The sequence below is a fragment of the Crassostrea angulata genome, chromosome 2 (genome assembly GCF_025612915.1).
Source record: "Crassostrea angulata isolate pt1a10 chromosome 2, ASM2561291v2, whole genome shotgun sequence".
Lineage (NCBI taxonomy): Eukaryota > Metazoa > Mollusca > Bivalvia > Ostreida > Ostreidae > Magallana > Magallana angulata.
The window spans coordinates 28,453,948-28,472,937 of record NC_069112.1 but is presented as its reverse complement, the minus strand read 5'-3'; the positions used below and the strand labels follow the sequence as shown (position 1 = coordinate 28,472,937).

Below are 18,990 nucleotides of genomic sequence, written 5' to 3'. Positions count from 1 at the left end.
TCCGGTCAATTAAGCCATATTTCAATGCAAAAAATTATGTACATGTTGAAACTCGTTGAATCCGGATGTTGTGTATTACGGCATGCTGCCCAATCTGGCGACATTATTCAGCCCCTTCACATTTTCGCATCATTTTTTTTTTAATTGTGCAATCCGGATCCTGTCTATTCTGTAAACCGGCGCAATGAAAAAACATACTGCTTATAATTAGTGAAAGTTATCTCCCGTAGTCCGTCCACTTATCGATCGATCGGCCTTCTGCGAGATATCAATGCTCAATTATCGAACAATGTTTCTGTCGTTGCTATTGATTTAAACAACTGTAAATATAGATCCAAATTAGCAACTCATTTCAGTTAATACCGTAAACTCTTGTTATGAATTGCAAAAATTAGATAATTAGATTATAGTTCACCCCATTTTTTTTCAGGACGTGATTCAGGATACTGTGAAAGTAAGACTGCCGATATCGTTTGTTATCCCCGTTGTATGGCTCTATGTACAGAGTTGCATATTATTCTGTCAAAATTCTCAATTTTTTAAAATAAAATTCTCATTTATAATAATATTTATCCATTGTTTCCCTGCATCAATACAGTTCTCACCATCAGGTATTTCAGCCACCTGTTGAATTGTTAATCTTTTGTTTAACAATTTACGGTTAAGCATGCACTTTTCAGGTAAATCGGATGTTTGAAAAATTATCAATAACGATGATTTGATTCAAATAGTATTTCCATCGTATGTATTTTGTTATGAATTTATTGTTTCAACAAAAAAAAAAAATTTAAATGAAAATTGGTACCGTAAATAAGATCGATGAAATCTAATATATATTTCAGAACAATGGGAAATTTTGAAAGAATACACGATCTGGACCTACTGCATTAAATACTAAAATTAATTTGCAACAATGTCCTCTAAACTGGATGTTGCCTAATCCTGCCATTTTTTTTCAAAACCACCCTCCGACAAATTTTGCTGTGTATTCACAAAATAATCGACATATAAGGGTTTTGCGTTATTTCGCCTCGTGTTTAAACTGGCCCCTTACGTCGAAGCTGGTATGATTGTATTACGGCTTTGCCATCTGTCTTTTTAATAATATGTTTTACGGTGCGACCGTTGGGGCGAGCACAGCATGTGATCAAACAATGAATTATAATAAATCAATAAAAATAAAATTAACAACGTAAAATTTGAATGCCAAAAAAATAAAACATACCTATTTTTCAGTAAATTTTCATTATTCATAGTTTATAAGATTTGTTATAATTTATTTATTTATAAGTAGAACAGTAGTTTAATCTCAGATAAAATGTTGTGGAATAATAATGATTTTAATACTAAGTATATAAATATTCATTGCACTGTATCTCCTCTTTTAAAGTGATTGTAACGTCAGTTCATCCCCCTTTTTTGCAGAAGACATTTTTTTTTTCTTAAACCTACTTATAAAACTTGACTCATCATAGAGCCCCCCCCCCCATGTTAAAAAAATGATATTTCATTTTTTTTTTCCAATTTACACATAGAAAATCGACTTATCATGGATTTGTCCCCTCCCCTTTATAAAAAAAAAATTAATGTTTGATTATTATTTTTTTAATTACACTAAAAAATATTTGCTTATCATATTAAAAGAACATGGTGCCCCCCCCCCCCCCCCCTCACAGCATGTAATAAATGGAAGGGAAAATAAAGAAACCATTGAACTGCTAAAGAGCTGAAGGATTAGAATTTTCATGATTTTTTTTTCTTTTTGCTTGCAAAGATTTTTTGGATGATGAGGCTGCCATCCACCCACCCACCCCCTTTAAAAAAAGGCGCTGCTACGTATAACGTTACGTTTCAGGAAATTACCGTAATTATAGTGAATAAAATATTTGTGAGCATTCATCCAAATTAGTGCAATTTACAACTGTTTCCTGTATCTGAAGAAATGTCCTTATTCGTCAGCTGTTCTTTATCTTAGCCTTTGCAAGATTTTGAGAGGATTTTGGTCATTTCAGCAGATTTACAATAACTTCAATTAGAGTAATTTCCCCTTATCAGTGCTTATTGTGACGTCAAAGCTGACGTTGGTTAAGTGTCGTCTTACTCTTTAAAACTCCCCTGAGAAATAAAAGTATGCGAAGTATACTGTTTTATTTACTTAAAAAGCATGATGTTCTTAAAATTACACATCTTATAAGCTTTTCAAAGGTTTTACTTTGATTCTCGGGAGAACGTGATGTTGGAACGTGAGGTTGGAAACCATTGGTACTATGAATTGTGGGTCAAAATTTACTGACTCCGAAAAAATCTATCGGATCAATGTGTAAACGTTTGTGACGTCACACGATTATTTTTGATTGAAAGTGTACTGAGGTGAACTTTAGAGGTAACATTGACTGTATGTCGCTTACATCGTTATTGTTTTTACTGTGTAAATTTGTCTTGCTGATTCTCGTGAGAGTGTGAAGTGATAAAAATTGCCATGATTACAGGGAACTACTGGGACGATTAAAACGATGCATTACTGGTCCGATTTACTGACGCCAAAAAAATCCGTTGAATGAATGTGCAACTAGTCCGAATTTTCTATTCACACACGCCTTGCCGGTAGAGCTCGCTTCGCGCCGGCGCTGCGCGCCGGCGAGCTGCGCTCGCTATAATCTATTTTAACATATAAAATATGCAGCATGACTATTTAAACAAAAATAAAGCAGTGTACATTTGTTCATTAATAGTTTTGGTGTTTAATTACGTTGTTTATAATCATTGCAAAACATGCAGGACGAATAAACCCAATCATTCGGAGGATGAAACCCAACGGTTTCCTTTTTTAAACATTCCAATGATGTATTTTGGGGGGTTTTTTGTATGCCCACAATTTATTTTTATTTACTTTGAATATGTCTAACGTTGAAACGAGAGCAATTCCGTGTTAATACGTCAATAGCTTTGTAAGATCATTTATTTGGTTTGCAAGGAAAATTATTTAATACTGTAATGGCCGACAAATCGGTACATGCAGCTTAAATAAATTTCTCAATTTATTATACCTCGAAACGTTATTTAAAATCAGGCACCAAACATTGAAGGGAAATGGAAATATTCGGCGGATCAAAATATTAAAATATTCTTATGATAAAAATTTGTATTTATGGCACACATAGATTAATCATTTTTAACTCCTACAAGATATATTCGCACCTGTAATTTGTATCCATCTCTTTTAAATTTTTTGTAGCCAAATCTGTCAAAATTTCGTTTCACCCTCTTGTTGTAAACCCCGCTGAAATGTGCACAATTTATGCGCTGTTGAACGAAAGACTCGGCTAGAAAAACTTGCTGCATGGGCCGTCTAACATTATTAATTTTAATGATGAATTCAGAAATTTTTAGATTTCAAAAAGTGTCATTTTTTGTTAAGTTACAGGAACATTGTCATTCATGCACATACAATTTGTACAAAATAAGTTATATGTTATTCAACCAGTGTTTGAAATTTGTGACCGTTTTTGAAAAATTTGGGAAAGAAATTTCAGGGGTCATCCTTTCATCTTCTTATCGGGCCCGTGTAACAAAATTTGAGGCATTTCCGAATAAATGTTTGCACAAAAATCGTTAATAAAAGAATGCAGGTAACGGGAGCTTTTAACAGGGGAACAGGGAGTGCTTTAGAATTCATATTTACATGTATTAATTTACCTTGTAAAATTATCAATCATAGGCATTAGATACATGTAACTGCTATTGCCTGATTGGCGAATTTGATTTGCTTATTGACTCCATGACATCTACAATTTCGCTTACTTAAACGTAAACATTTTTAAATATATATATATATATATATATATATATATATATATATATATATATATATATATATATATATATATATATATATATATAAGCATGTACTCAAATCAGGTGTTGTACTTTACAGAACGTTTTTACGCGATCGCCGAGCGCTTCTTTTTGGGGAAGAACAGTCCTAATCCGACAGCAAATACATAATACAGCATAGAGACGTTTTTATTAACATATGGATAATTTATGTATTAACTATTTAAGTGTGCTTGAATATGCAAATTTTAGAGTCAATTCGATTTGTATTAGACAATTAATCTACTAAGTAGTATTTTTAACCATGTGTTCTCTACTCGATCTTCAACTGTCCGAATACAATCAAAACTTTTACAATGAATGTTCATGTACATAAACTTTTCAAAACTCACATATTCTTTCAGAATAAAAAAAAATTAATTAATAAATGAATAAAATCAGCAATGAGTATACTTTTAATGAATCTGACCACCACTGAGAAGAGGTTATACCAATATTGTGACCCTTATTATTTTACGGCCTAAATGTAAATAAAACTTCAACTTGTTTAAAAATGGTTAGTTTTATCGCGCCCGCACCTACCGCAAGCATGTAACATTGTACTTCTTAAGTTGCCTTATCTCGAACGCTTTTTAAAAATATTTCAACTTTCACTTACTACATCCTGCTGAACTCTCTCTCTCTCTCTCTCTCTCTCTCTCTCTCTCTCTCTCTCTTATAACATAACAAATTCTAATATTTCGTTAGCCAAATGAAGTATCACATTATCATAGATTATCATAGATTACAGATACTTATGTGAATACCCCCTATATTTTGTTGAAATTGGTAGTGTAATGCATTTAATTCTCAGCTGCAAAATGTCACAAATAGACACAAGTGAATTTATTTACATTCCAAATCGTACGACTGTATAACGTATTATATTCATTGATGGCTGTTTTTTTCCTTTATTTTACGAACTATGATTTTAATCAATGGTTTGATGCATCTTTAACCAATATAATTGGAAATGAAAATAACAACGAATCAATGAGCATTGAAACGTGTGATAACGTATAAACACGAGAAGCATGTGTCCTACAGCGAATCGGCTGTCCACTAGCGCGGCATATCCTTGGCCCGTGTTATGAAAATGTACACTCAACGTGATGGGTTTGAAATGTTTGCAGTTTGATAACTGAATTTTATTTTCCAACAATAATACTATTTCATGACATAGACAAGATCACAAAGAACGCCTTTTTTCAATGACAGTCATACTATCTATTTATTTTTAATTACGAGAGCAAAATAGCAATACTTCGTAGGTAATGGTATAATCTTTTTTCATTTACTCTTTAATATCCTTAAAATCTGAATTCTTTGTGTTTAGAGCTACATAAATAAACCCGTGTGTGCATTACAGCAAGGCGCAAATCTTGTGTATTGGATAACGGTAGACCGCTCGCTTGTCCAGCCGCGACCAATTTCCTCGGCCGCGGGCAAGGATCGGTTATACGTAAAATTGTTTACATACATGAAGCTCGGAACACAGTTAACTAGATTTTAAATGCGACTCAATACATTGCATAGAAGCAATTCTTTTACCCATAATGTGTTTACGGAGAAAAGAATTAAGGTACCTCACTACACCTTGAAATAGTTTCTCAAATCAGCAGAAAGTTACTTGATTATGATAGAAAGAATGATGGATAAGAATTATATATATCAAAGAGGCGAGAAAATGAACAATTTTAGATAAAAAATAATATTTTCAAAAATGTCATTCAGTAAACATGAACAAAAGCCCCAGGTGGATTCGAACTCATTACCTGCGGTTCACAAGCCTGATACTTTAACCACTGAGCTATGACGATATACATCTGAATCGATTGATACAAACAGTTTAACAAAACATTTAAATCGCCATCTTGTGACGTAGTGTCTTAAAAAGTATAAGTCTCGGTGTAGTAAAGTACCTTTTAATAAACTGTTTAAACACTTTCCGAATGCAAGCTTGTACACTGTCTACGGTTGTAGGTAAAGGTATAAACCTTTTTATTTACTATTAAAATAATTCAAATCGGAAGTTTTGTGTTTGCAGCTACATAAAAAGAATCCATGTGTGCTTTACAGCAGGACGCAAATTTTGTGTATTAGATAACGGCAGACCGCTCGCTAGTCCAGTTGTGACCTATTTCCTCGGCTGCGGGCAAGGGTTGTTTACATACACAGCTCGGAATGCAGCTAGATTTTAAATGCGACACAGATGCATTGCATAGAAACAGTTTTTTTATCCATAAAGTGTTTCCCTAGAAAAGAATTAAACTTTTTAAACACTTTCCGTATGTAAACTGGTACCCTTTATGTCAGTTGTACGCACAAATACCCCGTTTATTTGCCAAATAAAACGCAAATATATGGTAACAATTCTGGCTTTTTAAACTCATATTACGCAATATCCGAACAAAATATTGTTGTAACGACATTAATAAGATCATAATGAACAACTTTTGCAGCGACAGCCATATCGAAATCTTAACCGCTTTTGAGTTATAAAGGGAAAACTTTAAAGGGCTCTAGGTCCCTAATGTGAGGGGCCAGCCCCTTTTTCTAGGTGTCAAACGAAAGATCTTGTAAATATAATTTTTTTTTCTATATGTCTTAACAAAATATTTGTGAGAAAAAAGATAAATTAAGAAAACCATGCAAAATCACAACGCTTTTTTTATCTCATTTTTCGAGCCCTACCGAGCTTTGGCGCCTTTTGTGCCTGAAAGTTATTAATGCCTTATTACATATCTACAGTCTTTTGTCTATCATTCCTGAAATTTTGAATTTAATATCTTTTATAGTTTTTGTAAACACTCTTGGACAAGCCGACACTCTGAAAATCAAGAAAACGTCGATATTTCAATAACGGATATGACGTCATCAACCAAAATAATTTCCGATCAAGTTTAATATGATGTCAAAAAGATCTGAAAATTTTATCAAAATCGATCAAACAGTTTCCGAGTAATCGCTGACACAAAATCGGTAAGAAAAAAAAAGGAGAAGAATGAGAAAAAAAACCGAAGAAAAACAATAAGGTCTTCCGTTTCCAACGGAAGACCTTAATAATAATAATAATAGGGAAAAAGAAACCGAACGAAAACAATAAGGTCTTCCGTTGGAAACGGAAGACCTTAATAAGGAAAAGAAACAATAGAATAACAAGAGGGTTTTCCGTCGGAAACGGAAGACCCTAATAATGAAGAATTTCCAACAGAATCAGTACAAGGTCTTCCGTTGGAAACGGAAGACCTTAATTAGAAAATAAAAATAACTTCTTATTCCCAAAGTAATCAAAAGGATATATGTATTTGCCGGGGAAGGGGGACGAGGCATATTTGCGATAATTTTACTATGTAAATGTCATACATTTTCAGTTTCCAGGGGAGGGGGAAGAGTCGGGACCCCCACAATCCCCCTTTAGATCCGCGCATGCCATATTTATTCTTGCTCTCTGTGTCATTCAGCATCATCTGTAATATAGGTTTACCCCTTTGAGACACCTTGACTTTTCAGAACTGGAAATGATCAACTATTATATTGTATTCATAGTAAGTGTTTGGCCCATGTGGGTACTTCTTAGCCTAATGGTGACTCTGCTTTGGTAAGGTGCCTTTACAGTTGCCCCGAATACATATAACATTTCGCTTATCTTCAAAATTAAAAAAAACCCAACAATTTCCAAAACCTTAAAGTGCATATAAAGAAAAATACCAATCAAGAAATGATTTAAAATTTGGTATTTTACAAACAAGTGTAAGAGTAAAGTTATTCTGACTCAAATCCCAAGTAATGGTGTGTCAATTCATTAAATTATAAAAGAAGTTCTGGGATCTACGTTTATTTTAGGAATGATAAGTGTCAATTTCCTTCAACTATTTGTCTCCCTGGATGAAATTAAAATAGAAAACTTCATTGCAAATCTAGCCACTATCATATTCCAAGAGATGACGTAGCTATTCCATAAGTTGTTGAGTAGTTCTGTGAACCACACTTTTTTGAAATAAAAAAGAAGTCATATTTGGTTGCCCACCGACCCCTGTGATAAAAAAATTCTGAACCCCACAACAAATCACAATGATACCCCAATCATATTCTAGAAGATTATTTGGCTACTGCAATAAATGTTGACGTTTTTGGAACCAGACTATTTGTAAATAAAAAATCAGCCACTAAATTACCCTCAGGAAAAAAACTGACATTTCCGAAACCTAATTGCGCATCTATAGGACATCCAAAATTATATTCCAAGATAATTTGTCTATTGTTGAAAAGAAGGAGGAGTTTGAGAAAGCAGGTTGTTTGGTGAAAAAAATTCATTTTTTAACAATTATTAACCCCCTGAACTACCAGATAATTCTAGAAACCTTTTTACAAAATAACACGAGACCCTAAATCAAACTCCAAGAGTTCAGTTTACTAGTTTATAAAATGTAAGAGCAGTTTGAGAAAGTAAAGCGTGACAGAAGAACGGACGGACCAGGGTAACAACAATATACCAAACATTTCTTTAGAAAGTGCGGTTATAAATACCTGAGTGGAACTAGACACGTTTTTGTTCTCCAGTTGTATTTTGTCAAAGTCTATCTATATGTCTGAGTAACATGCGTACGCCATAAATTTGCATTTATTCGGCAGCCTTATTCTGTATTTTCAACGCATTTTTTTTCTATGTTCTTAAGATCCAACCAATCTTTTTTCCTTTTAATCATTGAAAGGACAGAATCATACACCAGAACGAATTTAACTGTTACTAGATAATGCGTCAATCAATACAAATATACTAAATCTAATTAGGTCTTGAGTCATCTTTCTTCACTCTCATTTGAAAATGATCATTCTTCCTTTTTTATACTTTATTGTATAAAAAGGAGTAGATGAAATAACGCATGGGATATTACCTTTTGTAAAATAAATTGCAGAATACGGGCTATGAGATACAAAATTATCGGACTGTCAAAGAGGTATAGCGTCTTTTCCCATTAGCTACAGGTACCTGTCGCAATATGATTTTCGATACATAGATACTACATAGATACTAAATGGTGTCTGTAACAATTGTGTGTATAATGTCAGTTTATATTGAATACAGAATATGCATTTTTTCGGCGTTTTTTTTTTAAATGCATTATGAGTACATTGACATTGTTTACTTAAATTTACGACGTTCGTTTAATATCATTTTAAGAAGAATTTTCCTTTCTATGAACGAAAAAGATTATCTTTTACCTAAGCTACTTGATCACAACTTTTCTTAAAATGTTTAAGATTTACTTTACGACTTGTAGAAATATTTGTAAAGCCAGTATCGAAGGAATCATACCTAACATGAATCAAAATATATATACCACTCCATCCTTCGTAGCTCTTAAATAACACGTTAACGCCGTATATGTTGTACACTCCACCAAGATCTACTTTCCACCATAAAGTCTTGTCTGGAGAGTTGCGACCTATGTATAGTGTCCTCATGCACGTTGTACTGTTTCTATCAACTGCGTTATCAGCCACATAGTTAGTGCCTAAATAGGTATGTGACTGGGTAGTGGATTTATTATAGGATAAATCATCTGTAAATCAAGTATAGCATGGTAGTAGTAATAATCCTTTATATTATTTCAAAATAAGATCGATGCACTTGTTTCGTAGAAAAGTTATACATGTTATTAACTCTTAATTTATAATAGCACTATTATAAAGTTAAGATACGTGATCTCTTAATGAAGTAACATAACGTAACTGCTGATGATTACAAATTAATTCATAAGTCATTATATTTTTCTTGATTTGAGATGTATGACCGAATGATTTTATTAAACAGTCCGTCAGTATATAAGTTTAGAACAAGTGAAAAGCTGTCAATGTGACAGCAAACCGGGTTTTCTTTTATGTAAACTGTATCCATAATCCATGTCAACCCGTATCCAGTGAAATGGAGTACCCTACATGTATATGCAACATTTTGCCAAAAAATGGCTAAGTTCAAAAGCTGGTATTTTTTTCATAAATTGTCGGAAATCAAAATCCTAGCAATATGCACACCTCTGATATATGTACAATTGATCTGCAAAAGAACAACTTCCTATCTTGAGAACTGTAGGAGGAGTTATCCGTACAATGAGGGTACCCTATATGCCACATTTTGCCAAAAAATGACTATGTTCAAAAGCTGGTATTTTTTCGATAAATTATTGGAAATCAAAATCCTAGCAATATGCACACCTCTGATATATGTACAATTGATCAACAAAAGAACAACTTCCTATCTTGAGAACTGTAGGAGGAGTTATCCGTACAATGAGGGTACCCTATATGCAACATTTTGCCAAAAAATGACAAAGTTCAAAAGCTGGTATTTTTTCGATAAATTATCGGAAATCAACATCCTAGCAATATGCACACCTCTGATATATGTACAATTGATCAGCAAAAGAACAACTTCCTATCTTGAGAACTGTAGGAGGAGTTATCCGTACAATGAGGGTACCCTATATGCAACATTTTGCCAAAAAATGACTAAGTTCAAAAGCTGGTATTTTTTCGATAAATTATTGGAAATCAAAATCTTAGCAATATGCACACCTCTAATATATGTACAATTGATCTGCAAAAGAACAACTTCCTATCTTGAAAACTGTAGGAGGAGTTATCCGTACAATGAGGGTACCCTATATGCAACATTTTGCCAAAGTTCAAAAGCTGGTATTTTTTCGATAAATTATCGGAAATCAAAATCCTAGCAATATGCACACCTCTTATATATGTACAATTGATCTGCAAAAGAACAACTTCCTGTCTTGAAAACTGTAGGAGGAGTTATCCGTACAATGAGGGTACCCTTTTGGCAGCCGCCCGCCCGCCCGCCATTTTCACCATTTTAATAACCGGATTTTTCCGTTGGAAAACCCGGTTAATTATCAAATACATAGTGAAAAGAGGCTAGTGTTGTAAACAGCATAGCCTACTAGTTTTGTGTTTCTATAAGCACTGTAATATTTTTGTTTTTCCTTATAACTAATGCTACATTTGCGAGAAAAATGGCTCAAGAAGGATATTCTCATGCACATCTCTATTAGAATTTTGAAAAGAATATATCAAAATCAGTAAATGGAATAAAATAAATGTGTAATTTTAATCATAAACGTTACGAGTTTGTATACAGTTGTTCAACAATTTGCAATTTCGTAGAACTTTTAAATGGTCAATCAATGGACACGATTCTGACTCAAAATTTCAAATTTTATTTTTCCATTTTTAATGTTTAGAATGATGAATTTGGGTATTTTTAGTGCTTTATCAATATTTGAAAGCCAGATATTGAGTTATGAGAAAGATACAGACTTTGGATTTCTTTGTTTTGTAAAGAAACCTTGACCCTTGTTATGGTTTACATATGTTTTTTTATTGTTAAAACTTTCAATCAAATGTTGCTTTCTTCTTTTGATAATATATTTTATAAACACATTAAACAAGTTTGCCTTATTTTTTATGAGTTATTTAGCCAAAGAAATGGAAATTCCATAGTTTACATTATTTGTAAACAAACATAAAACTCGAGCTTTTTTTAAAACAATTGAAATCTTACCTGTGTATTTCTCTTATAGCATAAATTGTAACATTAAAATTTTGGTCAATCATTTAAAATGTGCAAGTAAACAAATTTATGTCTAAAAAATTAAAAATAAAATTTGATCTAGAATCGTGTCCGAGTCCCTTTAAGATATAAACAACATGAACAAATATTGTACATACCATAAGCGTATGCTAACAACAATCCTGTTACATAATGGAAAACGATTGTTAAGTTCATTACTCCCTTTTTATGCTACGAACTACCCCAAACATCAATATGTAAAACCAGGAAGTGATTGATAATATTTTAAGTTGTTGTATGGCGGAACTTTCTTATAAAAATAAAAAAACATGTAAATTAACAAATTTTATTTACAAATGTATTTAATCCAAAAAGATCTAAATAATGCACATAATGATAATGAAAATATTAGAATAGAGCTGGTTTCAAAATGCCATCGATTTTCCCAATTGTTGACAGTTTTGTTTTCGTCAGCAGCTTGCTAAATCCATACGCCTGTCGCTTCGCCGGCATCAAGGACATGCCGCCGAAACTCCCACACAGTATGACTGCATTTGAGCTGGCTGGGTCATAAGAGCTGGCATCAAAGAAATGCCGCTAACTTAAAGATATGAATAAGGACGGTTTAGTTTTCATTCAAATCGATTTATATAACGCATGTATGCATATATACATGCGTTTACTGACAAATGTTGCTTGTATTTTGATTTCTTGAACACTGAAGGTCAAAGAGATTTCAAATGTTTGAATTGTATCGATGCATTCACTCTCTTACTTTCTATCTCTTTTCTCTCAATCAAGGATATTTTTTTTTTGGAAAATTTGGCTCCATCGTCACCTAAATCTTAAAATCACTCATCTCATTCCCCAACTCGAATCTTTTTTTTTTAATCATAAATCTGAGATCTATACTCACACTTGAGACTGAGTATTTTATTGATTTCATTAAAGTTTGTGACGGCGGGGCCTGATGAGGCCCTATCTCGCTGAGCCAGCTAAGTTCTCTCTCTCTCTCTCTCTCTCTCTCTCTCTCTCTCTCTCTCTCTCTCTCTCTCTCTCTCTCTCTCTCTCTATATATATATATATATTTGACTAAAGTCATTCCAAACAAAAGAATAATATCAAATATGTGTATTTTTAAAAGAATCAGTTGTTTTTCGATCTGCAGTACACTTTTTTTTAATGCAGTTGCACGTTTCAATCATATGCTCTCTTTCTCTCTCTTTTTGAGTGTCTGCGTATTTTTAAGCTACATTTTTAGAAAGTCATTTCAAAGATGCATATTAATAAATTAATACTAAGTTTCCGGCTTACTGAGTCTAGCGAGCGGTTGACGTAAACATTTGCTGTCACTAGGTGGGAAAATCGACGGTATTTTGAAAAAAGCTCTAAGTATGTTAGTTTATTTAATTTGATTGTTGTTTTTTAAATTGAATTGATACATTCATTCATACAAATTAAAAATATCATTTTTGATAATGATAAATAATAGTGCTGTTACGACAGTGTAATTTGATCGTATTAAAAATATTGTGTAAATTAAAATAATATATCTTATGAACTTAAACTTGAGAACTTTAATGTCTTCAGTCTTATCGCTCATAATAATATGATTTAACAGCCATGCCAAAAATGTAGGTTTATGCTGTTTAGGTTCAGCTATACGGCATAATTCGGGTTTCAGTATTGTCTGTGAAATAATTATACATTAAGTACTAATTATTTATTTTCAGATTGAATTGTTAACGTAGTAATCAAATAAAATGATAAGAAAAACAAATGATTTATATTATAAGTATAGAACCAACCTCATTAATTTGCAGAAGATTTTTTTTTCTTTTTTAACTTTTAGTTTTATTAATAGTGTTACTTTTTTTGTGTTTAAAAGAAGAGGTTGTCTATAAAGTTTAGCAAATTTGTTAGTGTCTTCGGCCATTTTAATGCTTCATACTAGTATATCAAAAACAAACTTGACATGTTTTTCCTATTTACACAGTAAGAATGGCTTTGAAAGGATCTCAAAATAAAGTTTGACAAAATACACCATAAATCTTATTGATCTGAAGTTAAACTATGCAAATGTGTTCCTGTGTCTGTAAATTCATTTTTATCACCATCGTCAGTTTCTCCCAAGATATAAAAATTTCGTTGATAAGTTAAGCAAAGAAGTAATGACCGGACATGTTTTCCATATATATTTCCTTTTCAATCTTCCGGGTACTTAACAGTCAGACGGTATGATGTATAAGGAGAAAAATGCATTTTAAAAATTTAATCCCCTTTCTTGCAGGATTATCTTTAGCATTTTCATACGGTATGTAAAAATACTTTTAAAACTTGAAAATTTAATAAACTTTGAAGTTAACCTAAATATAATGAAGAAGGTCATCCTGCGTAAAAACATACCATTATGTTGTATTAAATATAGGAACAAAATCAAAGAACCGGAGGTACTGGATGGCAGTTATAATGTCTATAGCTTCTTTAAAAAAATATGCATACTAAACAATTTTTTATGTCATGCCATTCCATTGCTAAAATGTGTATGTACGGAAACATAAATAGGTATCATTTATTAGCAACCTAGCCGTCGATATCTTTAATTTTACCGTGTCCTTCTTATAGTGTCTGTTTTCCCTCGTGTTATTTAATAGTAGGCGTTATTTAGCTTGAGAAATGCTAAGTAATATCTTCAAATTTTTGGTTAACAGTGAAGTTTCATATTATTGATCTGATTTATTATGATCAACAGTTTATATATCATAAGTCTTGGATAAAAAATAATAGTTTTATACAGATTTAAATACACAGCTATGTTACTTTAACGAGGTCGGGTCTAATTTGTTCTGCCCTAGATTTTTGTATGATTTTTTTTTACATGAATTTCTACTGATATAATTATTGTTTAAAAAATGAAAAAAATAAAACGTTTACCACACCGTTTGTTTAAAGGGTCATCTCAAAGTTTGTTTATTTTTAACATAGGACCATATGAGATTTTGCTTGAAAGGTATCAATTTTGCAAATTTTTTTTTTTTTTTACATTTTTTAAACTTCTACCCCAGGGATTTCTTTTTCTTTTCTACATTTTAAAGTTATTGCTAAAAGGTGTAAAATGGTCATATAAAAAATTCTTTTACCTCATGGTTTGTTCAGGGGTCTTATCTAAGTTGTTTTTTGTATGCCGAATTTCCCAGACTCGTCAGATAATTTTGGCTATTTTGTCATTTGACTAAGGCAGAAATGGTGATCTTAATAGTATTATTAAAACATTCAGACAGATTCAAGTAATAAATAAATATATAACATCACATATTAAGGGTCATTGATATAAAATACATGGTTACTGTCTTGAAATATATGAATTAAGCTATATTAAGGCGGGTATATGTATAACCTTTATTGTATAGTTGGGGTAAAAAAGTTACAAGTATATATACATGTACTTATATAGATTTGACTTCGGTTACAGATGATTTATCGTACAATAAAGAAGCCACTCAATCACACACATATGTAGGTTTAGACAGGTACGCTGCTAGTTCTGCTGTTGATGGAAACACATTGACATGTATGAGAGCACAGGGAATTGGTCACACCTCCCCTGACAAAACTGTATGGTGGAAGGTGGACCTTGGAAAAGTGTTCAGCATTTACAGTATTGCCATACTTTTTTGGAATTATGATGGTTATGGTGTGTAATTTTATTTACAAGATATCAATTCCTACCGCAACTTTAAAGACTTTGGTGAAAGGAACATTGCCACAATTTGAGATGATATTTTTCTAATATAGTTTTACTACTTTTTTTAAGTTGATAATGCTTTACTAGGGTATTTATTATAATCAACAAAAACTTGCATTTCAGTTGTAGAGTCAAAAGAGTGAAAAGCAGCTCATATTATTTTTAAATGTAAACAATGATCAGGCCAAGGTTTTTTTTAATTCAAACAAAAATTTGATTTTCACTTGTAGAGTTAAAAAATTAGAACATAGCTCAAAACTTTATATGTGAACATTGCTTCGGCACTTGTTTTTTTTTTTTTTCACTCCATTTATGTTTCGTAAAATATTCAATAGACTGATTTTAAAGTCTTCTGTAGAAACTAGAATTAAACTTGGATTCAACAAAACACATAAAATATTTTATCATATGCCGTTAGTATATAATATATTCTTTTCGCAATTGGAATTATGAACTTTATTATTCAACGTGATTAGAGAAATTTTCAATCTACTCGTAGTAGTTTCATCTTTCACAAGTGACTTGGCGTGCAGTAAGAGTAGTTTTCCATGTGCCGTTTTGGTCATGGCTTCATCCGTTACAAGATTGTTAGGAGCTAACAGTTACCATTCCTGCCCGGTCTATACACTGTATAACTTACATGCATGTCCATCTATTTACATGTTTAAGTTATGTAAAAAATATTATTGTAACTAGATGTATTTGTAATGTTATTTAAACAATTATATGAAATGCTATTTTGTAACAATTGCATCTAAGCTACTTTAATTCGTTGTTTTGTATTAGACAAGAACATTTTTTCCGGAGGACTGAAACGAAAAATGTTCGTAGTTTGTGTTCGGATAGAGAAATGTTAATGAACAGTTTCTGTTTTAATCTGTTTTTAGAGTTCAGACAACGTGGCCGATTTGCTGGATTTTCTCTGTATGTATCTGACACTGATGTATCAATAGGGAGTGATTTTAGGAGTTCAACTCTCTGCTACAAAGATGGGCCTCAATTACCGCCGTTGAATATTACAATCACCTGTGCGGAATACGGTCGTTACGTAATATTCTACAACGAACGACTAGACAAATATGACTACCCTATAGGATACGAACTTATAAATGTCGTTACTGAACTTTGTGAAGTCGTCGTTAAAGGTGTAGATTTTATCCCAACAGTATTTTAATTACTTCCATTATAGAAATGAACTATACCGTTTTGCAGCATAAAAATATGCATCTTTTATGAAATTTTATGATTATTATTTCGGATGTTTTAGGGATAAAAAAACCCAGAAAATTAAAAAAACTCAAATGCTACCGAAATGGATCAAAACGAGGGTTTTATCCCAATCAAATTCCGTATTAACGCGGTTAAGTTTGCTCTTTAAAGCGTGTTAATGTCAATTTTTCCCTATTCCATATATATTTCATTTTTTTTTGCTTAAAGGTTGTGAAACATTTGTATATGGCAGAAGCTGTAACAACTCATGTCCAAAAAACTGCAAATACAAGAGATGTCACGTACAACATGGATCATGTTTTCTCTGCAACTCTGGATGGTTGGGGACATTTTGCGATACAAGTACAGGCTTTTATCACATAGAAAATTAAGTCTGATTAATATCGCTTCCTTGATTGGATGATGCGACACGGCGTAGCATTCAGTATCAATGGTTTATTGTATGTACCTAAGATAAGCTGAATAATCGAAACGTTCAAAGGGGGTGTGGGCTATATTACATGTAACAGCATATTGTTTTCTGTATTGGTTAAAAAATAAATAATACTACAAAATTATCAATAATGTTTACATGTTAAAGTATTGCCAGACGATTATAAAACATATGATGAGGAAACGATTAGATAAGTGACAAAGGATACACATATTGAAGTCGTTCTCTGTTATCAGGCCAGGCCTTTAAAGCCGGTCAATATTTCAAAGTAAAAAATCTCTTCTTATATATGCTTGCTATGTTTTTTTGATAAGAATGTAGTGAAGGGTTGTACGGTGTCAACTGTAGTCAACGGTGTAAAGGACACTGTAGAGACGGTACTACCTGTAATCACGTGACTGGTCTGTGTGACAAAGGCTGTGATAGTGGATGGACAGGATTAAACTGTGAGAAAAGTACGATTGTTATTTAATTTGCGTATACATAGGTTACATATATCCTTTATAACTACATATTTGATTGTATAAGACATTTAGTTTATAATTATTTTTTTTAAATTAAAACAGTCAAAATAGTCTTTTTTGAAACCTGGTGTTTTTATGGGAATAGGATCTTAATACAATCACTACTTACAAGTATATTTTACTTTTTAAAGTATTGAAAAGTATTAAAAACAAAATAAGAATCTTTTTGAAGTCAATCGAATTCAGATTTCTCTTTCGCTTTATTACATACACGTTTTTTGTACGGTTTAAGCGTGTGATAATGGTACTTTTGGTTACAACTGTCTCAACAACTGTAGTGGTCACTGTCTGAATGGTTCTCTGTGTAACAAACAGACTGGTCACTGTGACGAGGGATGTGACCCGGGATATACCGACAGCGACTGTAGCAGAGGTATGTTTATTTTTTCTACATTACATTTTTGACTATTTATTTCAAGTGAGAGATTGATAAATAACATTATGCTATATTTGTGCATATAATAAACAAAGACGGTAATTAAATGTGTGAAAGATTTATATTTCTACTCTCGTTGAATATACTTTTTATATAATATATATATTTATAGCAAAATCTCTGATTATTTCAGAATGTGTAAAATCCTATGGTGAAAACTGCAAACATCCCTGCAGTCAGCATTGTATCAACCACACATGTGATAGATTTACTGGGAAATGTTTATCCTGGTGTCACGAGGGTTTTTATGGAGAAAAGTGTACTCAAGGTAATTTTATCTATGTCGTTTTGAAACTCTATGTACATGAATTTTTATTTATATAAGTATTTATGATTTTGTTGTCAAAGTTTTGCTTTACTTTAAATTATTTGCTAGAAATTATATTGTCTATAATTGAGTTGTATTGTTTGTAACCGAAATTCGTTGTAGAAAGTCAACAGAGAAATCAATATGCAGAGCATATTACACCCTGGATAGCTGGATTTTCCATAGTCCTTTTCATTGTAGTGCTTCTCATAACGGGCGGATTTTTTTTCTTTTGGTAATTATTTCTCAATACGTCAAATAAATGTAATGCATACGGTTTCATAAAGAATGTACTAAATGACGATGATATTATTGAAATCAGAGTGCATTTCCTATAAGTTGAATAATCCTTAAAACTTACTTTATAGGATACTTAATAAAAGACTGTTTCACGGTGATATCCACTTGTGCTGGAAATCTTTGTTCCGACCCAACACAAAAACATCAACTGACAAAGCTGACTATAAAGAACCAAGCCTTAATACCAATACCAACTACCAAGAATTAAACCCTAATACAATTTATCAAGAACTAAACCCAAATACCAACTACCAAGCACTTAAACTACCGCATGTTGACGAAAATGAGTATCAAAACACAACACTTTGACATAATAAAATGTACCTTGTGGTTACGTTTTGCAACTTTATGATTGGGCAAATCTGCCGCACACAAATTAAATGCAATTAAACGCATTTGTACATGTACATGTATCTGATAAAGTCGACTGCTTATTTGATATTCAGAGGCTAGCTGTATTGCTTTGGAAACACGTGTATGTCATTCATAGCTATTCGTTTTTAAGGCATGGGACACATCCATGTTGTTAGGTACTATTTATCGAAATAAAA

The 18,990-nt window shown here is 32.2% G+C and overlaps 2 protein-coding genes across 2 annotated transcripts in view; both read right to left on the bottom strand.

Annotated features, from left to right (window-relative positions):
- LOC128171697 (teneurin-4-like) overlaps nucleotides 1-11,680 on the bottom strand; it is a 127,488-nt gene extending 115,808 nt beyond the window's left edge. The window contains 2 exon segments of the mRNA XM_052837468.1: nucleotides 9,222-9,440; nucleotides 11,623-11,680. Coding sequence (XP_052693428.1) covers nucleotides 9,222-9,440; nucleotides 11,623-11,680 — 277 coding nt within the window.
- LOC128171686 (multiple epidermal growth factor-like domains protein 10) overlaps nucleotides 1-18,990 on the bottom strand; it is a 295,355-nt gene that overhangs the window by 117,477 nt on the left and 158,888 nt on the right. The gene's annotated exons all lie outside the window — the stretch shown is intronic.